This window comes from Budorcas taxicolor, chromosome 11, assembly GCF_023091745.1.
Source record: "Budorcas taxicolor isolate Tak-1 chromosome 11, Takin1.1, whole genome shotgun sequence".
NCBI lineage: Eukaryota > Metazoa > Chordata > Mammalia > Artiodactyla > Bovidae > Budorcas > Budorcas taxicolor.
Genome location: NC_068920.1, coordinates 128,761,675 through 128,779,104, shown reverse-complemented (window position 1 = coordinate 128,779,104; position 17,430 = coordinate 128,761,675). Strand labels below are relative to the sequence as shown.

The 17,430-nt window shown below is 39.2% G+C and overlaps 1 protein-coding gene across 1 annotated transcript in view; it reads left to right on the top strand.

The window, feature by feature from the left end:
• Window positions 1-17,430, top strand: part of LCLAT1 (lysocardiolipin acyltransferase 1) — a 187,502-nt gene that overhangs the window by 112,746 nt on the left and 57,326 nt on the right. The window contains exon 5 of the mRNA XM_052649266.1: window positions 501-617. Within this exon, the coding sequence (XP_052505226.1) occupies window positions 501-617 (117 nt within the window). The remainder of the gene's footprint in view (window positions 1-500; window positions 618-17,430) is intronic.

The following is a 17,430-nucleotide window of genomic DNA, read 5'->3' as shown; positions in this document are numbered from 1 at the left end:
TGCACTGAAGCCCTAAATTTTAGGGCTTTTTAACACTGGGTTAAAACAGTGTTGATCTATTCGGCAAACTGTTGGTAATTTCTTCTGGATATCCAGATCCTTATGTTTTATTACTATTTTAGTTTTATTTCATCTTTATATTCTAGTATTTCAGTTTTTTATTATGTTATGAAAATTTTAGTTATAAATAAATATTTTATTTATCTTTCAGCTTTCATTGTGTATTGACTATTTTATAAAATCTCTTAGAGAATTTTAAGGATTTGAATATGTTATAAAACATCTTTAATACCTTATTATAAGAATTTTCAAAATTCCAGTAAGTAGGTAACTCTAGGATTATTGTTAGGGATTTAATAAAGTGTTTCTGTCATTTGATTCAGCATGTTAGATTGAATAATTACAGAAAAGTTAATTGCCATTTTTATTAAAAATTCTGTACCATTTCCTTTCTTTATTATCATTCTTTATTTTATGGCTTCTACTGTTGTTTTGTTTAGAAAATAGCATGACTCGAAGTAATGAATTTGCTGAAAATAATGGACTTCAGAAATACAAATATGTCTTACATCCAAGAACTACAGGCTTTACTTTTGTAGTTGACCGTCTAAGAAAAGGTAAGCACCCGTCTCAAAATGCCCTTTTTTTATGTAAGTGGCAAAAATTGGTGAACTTCACATATAGCTCTTTTGAATTTACAAAGCACTTTTTTATACTTTATTTCAAGAAATAAGAATAGTACTGTATTTTTATACTTACTTGACTCCATGCACTAAAATGTTTTAAAACAATCAAAAGCTTTTTTTTCTCCTTTTTTGGAATAGAAAATAATAAAATAATACATACAGTTAGACTATCATTCCATTTTTAAATGTTTCTTAAAAGTCATAAAACTGTCTTGAGAGTATCTTATCACCTATAGTTATTTATAGCTTTAAAAATATTTTTATATTCATTATTCCACTAAGTGCAACAGATGATTCTGGTTGGTAGAAAGGAAGTACTGCTACCTCCATCTTATTGTTAAATAGAAGTGGCATCCAAGGTGGTTAGTAAATTTCCATAGACCATGGAGAGAACCTCATTCTTCTGCTTCCTACTCTGTGGCTCGTACTACCCTCTGCCCCTCATGTCTTCTAGAACCATGTCTATCGAAGGGCATCTAGAGATGAGTTTGATTCCATTGACCATGTCACACTCATTTAAATGTTTACATTTTGATATTTTTATGGGAAAAAAACAACTGTACATTTTGTTCTAGCTGCATATTTAAGTATTTATATCTTCATACACACATGTACATACAAATAATAGACACATATGGATATATATGAAAAAGGAACTATCCAGAATCACCCTAATTGGCATCACTGTTGTTCCTTTAGGGTTTAATGTACTTTAAGATGTGGCTCAGACAGTTAAGCATCTGTCTACAATGCGGGAGACCCCAGTTCAATCCCTGGGTTGGGAAGATCCCCTGGAGAAGGTAATGGCAATCCACTCCAGTACTGTTGCCTGGAAAATCCCATGGACAGAGGAGCCTGGTAGGCTACATGTGGTCCATGGGGTCACAAAGAGTCAGACACGACTGAGCGACTTCACCTCACTTCAAGATGTAATGTATAACCTCATTTAGTGAACCCTGTCAAAAGAAGTATCTTTACAACTAAGTACTCATGAGTTAAAAGAAATGTATAAAAAGTCCAAAATCACATTGGTATAGTAAACTAAAGATGTTGTCCCTATTAGTTTGGCTTGCTTTTGGAATTCAGTGGTTATAACTAAAATGAAATGGAAACATGGGCTTGATGGTCATATTGTATATGACCATCACCCATAGTAACTCATGGAGAACACAGTTCTTTATGCCCATGGAATAGGACAGGGAGCCCCAAGACATTAAAGCAATGATTCTGCTATTTTTTTTTTCTTCCCCAAAACATGGTACCACTTACTGTGGCATTCAGTTTAGGCTCACCCTTCTCATTCCATAATATGTTTTTTATTTTCTAATTGTCTGCTATTTTATAGTATTTAATAATTACTTTTAAAGTATTTCTGACATCATGGAACATTCTGTTGGAACACATCTTTTGCTAATAAAGACCTTTTTAATTGTAGGCAGGATAATGGAGAAATTATTTTACAGTAGATAAGGATATATCTGTAGAACTATCTGTTCTGAAATCTGGAAAATATTTTAGTAGCAAACTGATTTATAACTTTGGGGAACATGTATTACCTAGTCATCACTCAGAGTACTAGTTAACAACCACAATATATAATTTTTCCTGCCCAAACTGGCAACTGATCTTCCCCCTTCAATATACCACTCCAAAAAAAAAAAAAAGGTAATACAGATGGCTCCATTTGCTTCAGTTAAAAAATGTTGATGAGTCTCTTCAGTTAGAAAAGTAGAATGGTCTATTAATAATAGAAATAAGAAATGTGATGGCTGTAATTATAATAGTACTCTAACTAGAACAGTAGCTAACATTTATTGAACATTTACTAAGTACCAGGCAGTATGCTAAGTGCTTTGTAGGCATAAAGTCTGTTAACCCTCACAACAACCAATATTTAACTTGTAGAGCAGAAATTTGGCACCCCACTCCAGTACTCTTGCCTGGAAAATCTCATGGACGGAAGAGTCTGGGGGGCTGCAGTCCATGGAGTCGCTATGAGTCGGACACGACTGAGCGACTTCACTTTCACTTTTTACTTTCCTGCATTGGAGAAGGAAATGGCAACCCACTCCAGTGTTCTTGCCTGGAGAATCCCAGGGACGGGGGAGCTTGGTGGGCTGCTGTCCCTGGGGTCGCACAGAGTCGGATACGACTGAAGTGACTTAGCAGCAGAGCAGAAATTGAGGTGAAGAATCAGTTCAGAGTTATTGGAATATAGTTTGTCTGACTGAGTAGGCTGTGCTCCTTCCACTGTAACATGGTGCCTCTTGTATTTATAGTGTGATTTCAGTTAAAGCACCTCTGTAATAATAGTGAGCTGGCTGGTTTCTTCAAGGAAAGCATTTAAGAGAAAAAAGAGGCTAAATGGCCAGATAATGGAGGGATGGTAGTTACAAGTTGAAGTGGTTATGATGCTACCTGAGATGACAAGGGGAGCAGGCACAGTCTGGTGGGGGTGAGGAGGTGTCAAGTGAACAGAAAGAGAATAGGTTTCATCAAGAATCAGAGGTAAAGTGGTTCTTAGACCACCATCTAGTCAGAGTGTCCTTTTAGGAAAGCAGTCTAATACTCAAAAAGGGCCCAACACAACTGTCTTATCTTTCTGAGATATGCTTTTAGTAGTCAATTAAGTGAAAAAGCAGCTTGTGTTAAACAAATGACCATCATAAATAAATACTGCAGTGGAAGCCCGGAGACCACATATTAAAACCAATTACTGAAGAAATCTATGAAGACAATATGGCAGAGAAGAAGGACTCAAACCTACCTCCTCTCACTAAAACACCAAAATCACAACTGCTGAATAACCATCAACAAAAGACTCAAACCTACCAAAAAAGATAATATACCCACAAAGAGAAAGCAGAAGCCACAAAAAGTTGGTAGGAGGAGCACTTTCATGATATGATGAAATCCCATCCCTCTGAGTGGGCGACCCACAAACTAGAAAACAGTTATATTACAGAGGTTCTCACACAGGACTGAGAACTGAGAGCCCTATGTCAGATTCCCCAGCCTGCAGGTCTGGCATCAGGAGGAGGAGCCCCCAGAGCAATTTGGCTTTGAAGGCCAGTGGAGCTTGAGTAGAGGGGCTCCACAGGACTGGGGGAAACAGATTCCACTCTAGGAGGACACAAACAAGGTTTCATGTGCACAGGGACCAAGGGCAGAGCAATGACTCCATAAGAACGTGGGCCAGACCTACCTGTGGGTCTTGGAGGGCCTCCTGAGGGAGACAGAGGTAGTCTGTGGCTCACTCTGGGGACAAGGACACTGATGGTTGACACCCAGGGGATTCTCTTCAGTGTGAGCTTTCCTGGAGGTTGCCATTTTGGCACCAAGAGCTTGCCCCACCCAACAGCCTGCAGGTTCCAGTGATGGAACACTTCAGGCCAAACAACCAACAGGGTGAGAACACAGCCCCACCAGTCATGGGACAGGCTGCCTAAAGTTGTCCTGAGCCAACAGCCATCTATAAACCCACCGTTTGACACAGCCCTGCCCTCCAGAGGGATGGAACCCAGCTCTACCCACCAGAAAGCATGCACAAGCCTCACTGGGCCAGCCTTACTTACTGGGGGACAGAAACCAGAACCAAGAAGAATTATAATCCTACAGCCTAAGAAACAGAGACCATGAACATAGAAAGTTAGGCAAAATGAGATGGCAGAAAAATATGTTCCAGAGAAAGGAATGAGATAAAGCTCCAGAAGAACAGGGAAGCAAACTAGATAGGTAATGTATCTGACAAAGAATTCAGAGTTTTGATGGTAAAGATGATCTAAGATCTCAGAAAAAGAATGGAGGCGCAGACCCAAAGGATACAAAAATGTTTAATAAAGAGCTGGAAGCTCTGAAGAACAAACCGATGAACAATACATTAACTGAAAAAGTACACTGGACAGAATCAATATCAGAATAAACGAGGCAGAAGAATGAGTGAGCTGGAAGACAGATTGGTGGAACCCTCTGCTGCAGTATGGAATAAAGAATAAAAGAATGAAAAGAAATGAGGATAGTATCAGTGACCTCTGGGACAACATTAAACACACCTTGCATTCCAGGGGTCCCAGAAGAGAGAAAGGGCCTGGGAAAATATTTGAAGAGATATTAACTGAAAACTTCCCTAACCTGGGAAAGGAAACAGTCACCTGAGTTGAGAAATACAGAGAGTCCCATACAGGAGAAACCTAATGATGAACACACCAAGACAAACACTAATCAAATTGACCAAAATTAAAGACAAAGAGGAAATATTAAAAGCAACAAGGCAAAAGCAACAAATCGCATAAAGGGAACTCCCATAAGGTTATCAGGTGATTGCTGAGCAGAAACTCTGAAGGCCAGAAATGAGTGGCATGCTATATTAAAGTGATGGAAGGGCAAAAGCTACAACCAAGAATGCTATAACCCGGAAGACTCTTATTCAGGTTCAGAATAAGAGAAAGATCAAAAGATCTTTTTTTGAAAGATCAAAAGCTTTACAGACCAGCAAAATCTGAGAATTCAGCACCACCAAAACAGCTTCACAGCAAATGCTAAAGGAACTCCTCTAGATGGAAAAGAAAAGGCCACAACTACAAACAAAATTACGAATGAGAAAACTTTGCCAGTAAAGGCAAACACACAGTAAAGCTAGGAAGTCATCCACTCACAAATGCAGTATCAAAATGAGCAACTATGACAAGAGGAAATTACAAATGAAAGATGTTGGAAATGCATTTGAAATTAAAGAGTCCAGCAGCTTAATTTGTGTGTGGATACACACACACACACACACATATGTATAGACTGCTATATCAAATCCTCAAGGCAACAGCAAACCAAAATTCTACAGTAGACACAAACACACAATAAGCAACACAAAACACTAAAGATAGCCGTCAAATCTCATGAGACGAAAACAAAACAGGAAGGGAAGAAAAACAACCCCCCAAAAAGCAAAAAACACACCCCAAACAATTAACAGGATGGCAATAAGAACATAAATATTGATAATTATTTTAAATGTCAACCAAAAGACACAGACTGGGTGAACTGACACAAAAATCAAACCTGTATGTATGCTGTCCACAAGAGACCCACTAAATCTAGGACATATACAGACTGAAAGTAAAGGAAGGGAAAGGTATTCCATGCAAGTGGCATTCAGAAGAAAGCTGGAGTAGTAGTCCTCATATTAGAAAAAATAGACATCAAAAAAGACTACTACAAGACACAAAGTAGGATGCTACATAATGATCAAGTGATCGAGAAGATAAAACAACCATTAATATATATGCACCCAACATAAGGGCACCTCAATATATAAGGCAAAGACCAACAGCCATAGAAGGAGAAACTGACACGGTAATAGTGGGGGACTTCCAACACCACACTTAGACCAATGGACAGAATCATCTGGAAAGAAAATCAGGAAACATTGGCCTTAAATGGCAAATTACATCAGAGTTAATCGATACAAATTAACTTATTTACAAAATAGAAATAAAACTCAGACTCTGAAAACAAACTTAGAATTACCAAAGGGCAAATGTGGGAGGAGGGATAAATTATGAGTTTGGCAGTAATATCTACATACTACTGTATATAAAATAGGTAATCAACGAGGACCTAACATATAGCATAGGGGACCCTACTGAGTAATCTGTAACAACCTATACAGGAGAAGAATGGATATCTGTATAACTAAATTATTTTGCTGTATACCTGAAGTTAACACAACATTGTAAATCAACTTTACTCTAATACGAAATAGAAATTAAAAGGACAATTATCATGAGGTAGTATATTAAAAAGCAGAGACATTACTTTGCCAACAAAGGTCCGTCTAGTCAAGGCTATGGTTTTTCCAGTGGTCATGTATAGATGTGAGAGTTGGACTGTGAAGAAAGCTGAGCATCGAAGAATTGATGCTTTTGAACTGTGGTGTTGGAGAAGACTCTTGAGAGTCCCTTGGACTGCAAGGAGATCCAACCAGTCTATTCTAAAGGAGATCAGTCCTGGTTGTTCATTGGAAGGACTGATGCTAAAGCTGAAACTCCAGTACTTTGGCCACCTCATGCGAAGAGTTGACTCGTTGGAAAAGACTCTGATGCTGGGAGGGATTGGGGGCAGGAGGAGCAGGGGACGACGGAGGATGAGATGGCTGGATGGCATCACCGACGTGATGGACGTGAGTTTGTGTGAACTCCGGGAGTTGGTGATGGACAGGGAGGCCTGGCGTGCTGCAATTCATGGGGCCACAAAGAGTTGGACACGACTGAGTGACTGAACTGAACTGAACATCTTTACTGCTAACTCACGCATGTAACTGAATTCAGTTTCTGACACCTAATAGCTAACACAAGGCAGGTGAGAAGTTTAAGACATAAAGAAGTTACGGTTAAGAAGTCTTAGCAGGAAATACTGAAGAGGAGAAAATGCATAACAAAGAAAGTTGTTTCTGAGCCTGTGTTTACAATATACTTCACCAAGACTATTTAGAAACACACAGTTAACCTGAATACAGCACCCATTATATAACATGATACAGATGTCGTGTTCTTGTAATAATAATGGTGAAAAGTTTTTCCTGAGTACCTTGATCTCCATCATTTTTGTACTTGATTTTATGTTTTTACTAGATTATAACCTTCTTAAGGATATGTATTGTCTTTCACCTAATAAAGGCTAAATCAGTATTAGATGAGTTAAATGTTTTCTTTTGTCTGAATAGATAAGCACAGTGTACTACCATCTTCTGAGCGCTGTGTGTGTTACACTGATCAGTATCTATCACGGATAATTTATTTTATATGTACCTCTAATCACAGGACAGTTCAGTAAGTGATTATGTAACCCTTTTTGGTACTAGATTAACCCAGATCCAAAAGAAGTTGCTCACTTAGAAAAGAGCTTTTCCACGAGAAAGTTTTTGGTTTTGATTTTCAGTTACACACTGTTAATAAATTTATCACACAATTTAAAAATGTTAATGCACCAAAATGTAGTTATACTTACTACTATCACTGCTGCTATATTATTTTTAACAACAGTAGCTTTATTCTTTGATTTTAAACAATTAAGGATTTCCTCCAACCTTTGGTTTTGTTACATGTTTGGAAGCTGTCACTGAGTTTTAACCATGCAGTAATTGTCTTCATCATTAGGTGGCACAGGTGTGCACATTTGAGGCAACTTAAAATCAAGTTAAAGTAGTTGGGAGTGAGAAGTCAAACACTCCACTGAACAAAACCCTGCCTTCAAGAAGTTTATAATCAAAAAAAAAAGAAGTTTATAATCTTCCTGGATAGATAAGAATAGTGTTCATGGAAATACAAAAAAAATAGTATGACTGTTTAATTATGTGTTGGGTTGTGTGGTATATAGTATAAACTATTATGCTGAATTACACAATCACTTCATGGCAAATAGTTGGGGAAACAATAGAAACAGTGACAGACATTTTCTTGGGCTCCAAAATCACTTCAGATGGTGACTGTAGCCATGAAATTAAAAGACACTTGCTCCTTGGAAGAAAAGCTGTGACCAACCTAGACAGCATTTTAAAAAGCAGAGACATTACTTTGCCAACAAGGGTCCATCTAGTCAAAGCTATGGTTTTCCTGTAGTCATGTATGGATGTGAGAGGTGGACTATAAAGAAAGCTGAGCACCGAAGAATTGATGCTTTTGAGCTGTGACGTTGCAGACGACTCTTGAGAAGCCCTTGGACTGCAAGGAGATCCAACTAGTCAATCCTAAAAGAAATCAGACTTGAATACTCAGTGGAAGGACTGATGCTGAAGCTGAAACTCCAGTTCTTTGGCCACCAGATGTGAAGAACTGACTCACTGGAAAAGACCCTGATGCTGGGAAAGATTGAAGGCAGGAGGAGATGGGGACGACAGAGGATGAAATGGTTGGATGGCATCGCTGACTCAATGGACATGAGTTTGAACAAGCTCCAGGAGTTGGTGATGGACAGGGAAGCCTGGTGTGCTGCAGTTCATGTGGTCACAAAGAATCAGACACGACTGAGCGACTGGACTGACTGACTGACACACTTACAGATGTGTTCAGTGAAGAGAGCTCATGTTGAAATACTCAGGTAAGGCTTGTTCAAGAAGCTGCATTTCCCTTGGAGCTTAGAGACCTTATGTAATTAGGATAGGCATAAAAAAAAATAAGGATGGCTGAGGACAGGAAAGGGAGAGTACAAGAACGGGCACTGAGTTTGGGCCAGGTGGAGCTGAGTGGTCAGCTAGGAAAAAACCAATCTGATTGAATTGAAGACCTGTGCCGTAAACTAATAGATGGTACTTAAGAAGGTTATGTGGAGCCATTATTGTTGAAAAACTTAATTCCTGCTCCCAAAGAGTCATGTTTTTATTTTTTTCCATTTCTAGATCAAGTCACTCAAGCAAACAGCTCATGTGTTAAGACGCTAAAACATATGGATATATTTAAGTTTCAGATGTGAAATGTTTTTTAAGTCAAAGTAAAACAATCCGTATTTTAGTTCGTATTTAGTTCATATGCCTAAATTCTGAATATGAAGAAATGAAGAATACTGTCTTGCCACTAATCTAGGGGATATACACTTAACAGGTAAAGATTAAGTAAATTCCCACTAGGCATTTTGGATCAGCACACCTGACCAAAATTCCTCAGTTTATATTCAGGGAGAGAGAAGCATTAACTGAACACCCAGATTACACTTAAGAGTATCTGATAGTCCTGTGTTGGGCTCCCTCATTGTGGTCTGTGGTAGTTCTTATTTGTTCTGAGAAAGCTGGTGGTTTTCTAGGAACTAATACCGGTATATTGATCATAGAGAGCTCAGTCTTCAGTGGCCTTTTTAGACCACTTTTATGTCTTGGGCTTTTTGCTACCTACTGATAACCCAGTCGTTTCTTGCCCGTAGTGGCTGTGCAAATGGGGGACGAACAGTGGCCAGCAGGAGTCATAACACTGCATTTATCTTAATTGGTGACCCTCCCCCAGGACTGCATTTTGATGACCCTTCCTACCAAACCGCGTGTTCGAGGAGCCCAGGAAGAAAAGGCAGACAAACTATTGGAATATTCTGTGCATTAAGTGTCATTGCACTCTGACTTGTTTATGTGACATTTTATTGCTGGAAACTATTTATAAAATACAATAAGACCTTTCCCTTATGTTAAAAAAAAATGTAATTGTGGAAGTAGATCTCTGAGATTTATTATAATATTTCCTGAGACCTAAATTTTCATCTTTCCCCAAATTTGTAGATATCTTTGTAGACTCTCTTTCGAGGCCATGTTTTAAAGAACAAAGCTTTTATCTATGGTGATGAATAAAATACAACAAAACCTAAAGGAAATTTGGATGTTAATCAGTGGGAAGTCACACAGATCAACTAAGTAACTTGGTCTTAATACATCATGAAGCAGAAATGATCCACAGTCGCCTGGGCAAAATTATATATGACCATATGTTAAAGACCTTTGGAGTCACTCATTTCAAATCTTTGAATGCCATGGTACTGCTTTAGGTCATAAATGGCATTTCTATTGTTCATTTTCATTTTCTTTCTCTTTGTCATAGCAAAACATCTGAGATGCTCACTTCAGAGAGAACTTGCCATTGTGTTCAGTGAAGAAAGTCATGAGAGTCTTAATTTAAAATGATAGAAACCCTATTAGGTCCATAAAAACAGCCAGGTCACATTTATCAAGTACTTGCCAGGTTCCATGCACTGAACTGTTCACATGTTTCTGTCATGCAGTAGAAGTGCCCAGGGAGCTTTCTAAAACATACATGCTTGGGTTTAGGCTCAGATCTGCTGAGTCAGAGTCTGGTGGTACACTCCTGGGCTCAGCTACCTCACTAGCTGCTTTCTTACGGATCACTTAGTTTTCAAAACTGTGCTTCCTGGTGGTTGGCCTTGTGCTACACCAAAGGAGACTGGCTCAGTTAGCAGCGTGCCCAGGTCTCAATGGCTGCTGAGTGGAGTGCCATGAACTCAGGTCTCTTTGATGGCAAAGCCTATGTTTCTTCCTACTATGTAATAAGTTAACAGTTTTTCTATTCCAGATGCTACAAAAATACCATCATCATTGTGTAGAGGTTTTTTCTCTGTTACCCAGATTGCGCTCTGATATCCTTGGCTATACTATGAGTTTTGTTTAAATGGAAAAATACATCAAGGATTTCCTTTTTGTAAGCACTTTTTTTTTTCTGGTTCCTTTATTTGCCAGCTCTTCCTTTATTTTTCTGATCCTTAAAGCTTAAACTATCTTTCCTTTCAAATTGTGGTTCTTTTTCTTTCTTTTTGCCACCAACTCTCAAATAGCTTGATGAGTTGATAATATTAGCTCTTTGTATATATATGTGTGTGTGTACACACACACACACACACACACACACACACACACACAGAGGATGTGTATGTGTGTGCTAAGTTGCTTTAGTCATGTCCAACTCTTTGCGACCTTATGGACCGTAGTCCACAGGCTTCTCTGTCCATGGAATTCTCCAAGGCAAGAATACTGGAGTGGGTTGCCATTTCCTTCTCCAGGGGATTTTCCCAAACCAGGGATCCAACCACCATCTCTTATGTCTCCTGCATTGGCAGAAGGGTTCTTTACCACTAGTGCCACCTGGGAAGCTCCATATATAATGATATGTATCTTATTTATTGTAAAAAAAAAAAGTAGTTGGAAAATTAATTCCGAAAAAGAAAATGGCACCCATAGTCTTGGCAGGCACTTCTCAGAAACATCCAGTGCCTTATGACATACAGTCTTCTTGTGTTTCTCCATGTTTTATTTTTAAAATCTGGGTATATTCTATTTTGTTTATAAAGTTTTTTCTTTTTTTATTTACTATAATGTGCACATTTTCACCATTCTTACATAATTTTTTATAAGTATGCTATGTTAATATATGCATGGGGCTTCATCAGATAGAAGTACCATTTTATTTAATGAGGCCTCTATTATTCAGTTAAATGGTTTCCAGTTTTCCACTCTTATAGATAATGCCACAGTGTGTGTACATCTCTAATTATTAGGATATATTTCCAAATCTAATTACTGAGTCCAGGGTATGTTTTTTTTTAAGTTAAAAAAATATATTTGTCTTATGTTCTGCTCCATTTCATTCAGTCACCAAATTCTATGATATTGCCTTGGAAGCATCTCTTAGAGAAACTTCCTACATTTCCAACAGTGGCCCCATTCAGTGGGGTCCTATTACCTCTTTTCACTCTTCCTGGCTTTCTCACTGGTCTACCTCTGGTGTCTTTGTTAACCCATATTGCACACAGCTAACACTTGGTCTTCATAAAGTACCACTCTAATGTAATTGTGTGTGTTTTCGTTTGTTCAGAAAATATTTCTTGGGCACATATGTTACATGAGTTGCTGAGATACCAAGACATCAGTTTAGGAAACATTAAAATGCATTATCATTCAAGAGATATGAATAAAAAGTAACTTAAGCACATACAGAAAAGTTAGTCTTTTTTGATATGGAATAGGTGGCATGTGAGCCGAGAAAGAATAATGAGGCATTTTTCCAGGGAGAAAAAACATTTAAATATTTGCATTACTTCCATATTCCTTAGTCAGGACTTTTTATAATGTGGTTCCAATCTTTTTTTTTAAATTTTATGCAGTGTGAGCCAACCTATTTGAATTAATGGACTATTCCTGACTGTGCCTTATGCTTTGTGACTTTTGCCTCTGGTTATATCTGTCCAGGCTAAGACCTTCCCGGTTTTGCTCTTATCTTTAACCTCCAAATGCTATTCTTCCTTTAATGATCTTCACCTAAGGGTCCATTCTCATTTCCCCTGCCTGGCAGACATCTGGACTGAATATCCTTTTCCTCTCTAATAGGACTTAGCACTTCCCTTAATAGCCACTTTAATACATTTTACCTCTTACCTTCCTAAAAGGAAAGCAACAGCCATGTCACCTAAACCATTAAGGGCAAAGATTTTATTTCTAAATCTAATGAATACCTTCATGCTGTTATATTACTTTCCTCTTAGCAGCATTTGGCACTGTTAATTCTTCTTGATCTATGCTCTCCCTTTGGCTTTTCATTTTTTCTCCTACTTCTCTGGCCTCCTCTCAAGACTTTTGCAGGTTCTTCGTTCCTTTCTGTGTTCCTCATAAGGGTCTCCCAGACCCCTTTGTTCTATGCCACACATTCTCCCTGGGACGTGTCATTCAAGGTGGTGGCTCAGATAATCATCCATGTGCTCGTGACTCCTAATTCCAAATCTTTAGTTCAGAACCACTCTTAGTTCAGAGCCATATGTGTGACCTTTGCCACATGGAGTTTCTGCAGGCGTTTCAGTATGCTCATAATTGAGTTTATCATTCGCCCTGAACTGCATTTCCTCCTCTAGTCCTCACACTGTGGAATCATCATCATCATTGTCAATCAGGCCACTTCTAGATGAAGGTGACAGCACACTGCATTAGGCACTTGGGGCCTAGAGTCAAAAGACCTGGCTTCGAATCCTGGTTTCCTTGGGACTAGGAAGTATGTGACTGGTCAGATCAGTTTCTCTCATTAAGCTTCATTTTCATCTTCTGTAACATAGGTTTAATAACAGTGCTAGCTTCCTGTGATTTTATAGGACTCTTGAGGGTTCAGTAAAGTCAGGCATGTAAAGCACTTAGCCTGCGCATGTGTTTGTGTGTGTGCACTTAGTTGCTCAGTTGTGTTTGACTCTGCAAACCCATGGACTGCAGCCCACCAGGCTCCTCTGTCCATGGGATTCTCCAGGCAATAATACTGGGCCTGGGTTGCTCTTTCCTCCTCTAGGGGATCCTCCAAACCCAAAAATCGAACCCACGTCTCTTGCATTGGTAAGTGGATTCTTTACAACAGTGCCACCTGAAGCAGCCAAGAGCACTTAGCACAGTGCCTGAAAAATAGCAAGCACTCAATAAATGTTACCATGCAAATTGGATTCTGTCAGCTCCCTGCAAATGGTTTTGGGTTTCACCGTGTTCCAAGGTTAAATCTACTCCTTTGACTGATTCCAGGCCCCATGTGCCCTGGTCCTTGCTTGCCTTTCCGGCCAACTGCCATCTCTGATTGTCCCACTGTCCTAGCCATGCTGACATCCTCTCCTCCCCCAGGGTGGACAACACTCTGAGCCTTCCCCTAGAGCAGAGCTGCTCCTCCTCAGCCTGGAGGTTGCAGCCTAGATGACAGTTCATTTGGGAAGCCTTCCCAGCTATTGTAAGACTTCTTTGTTCCCTATGTGAATGCTTTTCCTACTATATTTGCCCTATATAAACTTTTTTTTCCTGTGATATTGTCACTTATTTAATTATCCATTTTATCCATTAACTCTCAGTTTCCTGACCGTAAGGATCAGGTCAGGTCCATTGACAGCTTTTATCCTAGACTTCAGCACAGGCCTGGCGTATTAAAGGTGCTCTTCAGATTTTTTGAACCAATCACTATTTGGTTGAGGTAATTTATACCCTACCATGGTTCAATACTGATTTAAAGTGGCAACATAAATATGTGTATTATGATAACAGCAGCAGCACAACATAAAAAAATTTAAGGTAAAGGGACAATAAAGGTATGAATTTAATAGACAAAGTATTTCTTACAAGGTTATTGTATATGTAAGATATATTATAAGCTCTGTATTCCTATAAAATATGGGTCTATAAATTGGCCCTGTGCTTTCTGGCATCTTCTATAAATAAAGGAACGGAATGGTATCATTGACAAGGGGCCATAAGATTACAGCAAACCATATGCCTCAGAAGCAGAAAGACACGTAGAGAGAAGATGGTAGGGTAGCAAAGGCCAAGAAACAGCAGAGGTCATGAGCTGATAGAAGACGTAATTAAAAGCTGTAGAGGAACCAGAAGATATTAGAAGGCAGAAGTCATTAAAGAAGAAAAAGGAACTTCTCTGGTGGGAAGGAGTGGTTGGGAGTCTGTCTGCCTGTTCAGGGGACATGAGTTCGGTCCCTGGTCCAGGAGGATCCCACATCCTATGAAGCAGCTAAGCCCATGTGCCACGACAACTAGGACTGTGCTTGGAACCCACAAGCCACAACTACTGAAGCCTGTGTGCCCCAGAGCCTGTGCTCTGCAAAAAAGAGAAAGCCACCACAATGACAAACCTGTGCATCGCAGTAAAGAGTGGCTCCTGCTCGTCATCACATCTAGAGAAAGCCCGCACCCAGCAACAAAGACTTAGTGTAGCCAATAAACAAATAAAAAAAGTAAACATATTTTAAAAAAGAAGAAAAAGGAGGACACGGTGGTGGTGGGGAGGAAGAAGAGAAGATGATGAGAACAAGAACTAAAAGGACCCTTGAGTAAAAGAAGCTAAAGGATATTAACATTGAAGAGGAAGATGATTGTTTGGAGGGTAAATATCAAAGAGCTGAGCCCCTCCAGTTGCAGAGGACCTCAGTTGGGACTGTCAGCTCCAGCGGCTTGGGGGATGTCCAGGTGACCCAGCCATTGGACCCCAATGATCTCCTTGTTCACCAACCCTATTCCCTCCTCTCCCTCTGAGGCCTGAGTGAGCAACTATTCCTGAGTTCCCATGAGGCTTGGCCTTGGGGCTAATGGTCCAGTCTACTTATGCCCAAGGGTATCCTCATGATAAATCTTTTATTTTTTGGAAAAAATAAAGCAAACCACGTGCTCAGAAAAAGCATGCCCATTTATGAAACTAAAGCTCTTTGGTTCCTCACCAAGGACGTTGTGCACTGTGGTGACCAGCAGCCTCACAGCATCTTTATGTTCAGTGTTTCACACAGCCTCAGAGTGCTTGCCCACATTGGCTAATGGCAGAATGAGAAAGAGCAGTTCAGTAAAAGGTGTTGACCTCATAAGAGGTCAAGACATTGTTTTAACTAAAGGTATGTAGAGGCTGCATGTTCTTTAAACCCTTCTCCACAATTGGTATTTCACTCATGAGCTTTGGATGAGAATTGCTTTGTACAGATTTTGGTGACTCTTCATAAGGCATATTTTGTATCATAAGTTAAGTACTAGTCCAAAGGCTTTAGTTGTAGGTGGAGCTGGAAGTAGGCTTCTCTACTGAGATTTTACACAGGAACCGAAGGTGGCCAGTGTGGTCTGCAGAAAACAATTGCGATTTATGTGATATTGCTGGCAATGTTTAACAGAATGGTGCCTTGCCCAGAGAGAAGACCATTGCCCAAAGCTCAGTCCCTGTCTGTGTGGCCTTTCTGGTCTTGTTTCTTGCTGTAACAGCATGCCTTGTCTTCATTTCAGACAGGTGGAACATGCTTTTCTCATGCTACTCCTTTTCCTGAACTGTTCCCAGTCATCTGGGTAGCTCTCCTTGGTCCTTCAAAACAGTTCAAATGTCTTTTCCATTTCAAACTCTCCTGATCGGGTTCTCTCCTCTTAACTCTCATCATACTCTATACATTTGTCTTAATCATTTTTTTTATCAGTGATTTTTTTTTTTTAATCTCTCTCGGGCCGTCTATAGGGTCGCACAGAGTCGTTCACGACTGAAGCAACTTAGCAGCAGCAGTGGCAGCTTGGACCCTGAGCTCCTTTAGGGTAGATGCTGTCTTGTTGTTTTTATATCTGAGGTCCTAGTGTCATGAATATTACCGGTACTCAGTATAGATTTGTACAGCCTCTTGTAGATACTGTTTTCAGCATCTCACAGATACACAAATGCACCTCACATGCTTGTTAATGCACTTGCAATTAGTAATGCCTTCTACCACGTTCAGTCTAGAGATCAGACACTCCACATAGACCCCTTCATTTTAGCGGAGATGAGGTTTATGGCAGTGCTACACGGCCACATAAGGCAGGTGCACAGTTGATTTTTTTTTTTTAAAGCCATCTTAAGACAGTTGCCTGCTTTGTTTTGTTTTAAACTAATGCAGGATACCTATAAGGCTGATTTTTTCCAGATTATTTATACTATTAGAAGGGACATGCAGAAGACTATTATTTGTAACTTAGATGACCAGCTCTTTGCATTTGATCATGTAAAAATCAGTATAGAATTGTAGTTCTTAAATGTTTCCCTGGATTATTAGTATTTCTACTCAACCACTTTCAGCTTCTGAGATAGCCCTCACAAGACAGTCACTGCAGACTTTTGCTTCTCTGTACCACTTGAATTCAGTAGGAGAGAAATCTTTTTCTTGGGTTATGTACTATTTCTCTAACACTGGCCAGCTATGATAAATGTCAAGGTAGTTATTTATCATAGTGTGAAAGGTAGGCCTGGGTGATGAGTTCATGTCTTATGACACCATTATTTAAAATTTTCAAAATACATATTTTCCTGTTGGTTAGACGATTATCATTTGCATAAATGAGTGAAAATTATATGCAAGTATTGGTACTCTGTGTAATGTTTATTATCTTAAAAGTAGTACACTGAAAATTGCTGATAACTGACCCTTATAAAATATGTTTATTTTAAAATTTAGAATTGTGGAAGAAGCTTTGTAAGTAAAATTTGTGGAACTTCCTTTGAGTGATAATTTTCTGTAGGCTGTATCTGATTGTAAAAAATACTGTTACATACATTAAAATCTTTCAGTTTTTCACTCTGAACGTGTTAGGGAGAGAGATGAATCAAGAGCAGAGAATGCTGGCAGCTCTGCCCTCACGGTGTTATCTCACCGACTGGCAGCTAAACACTCAATCTTCATGTCCTTATAATGAAGCAAAACAAGAGTTTCAGTGCATATGCACAATGTATGTAACAATATACTT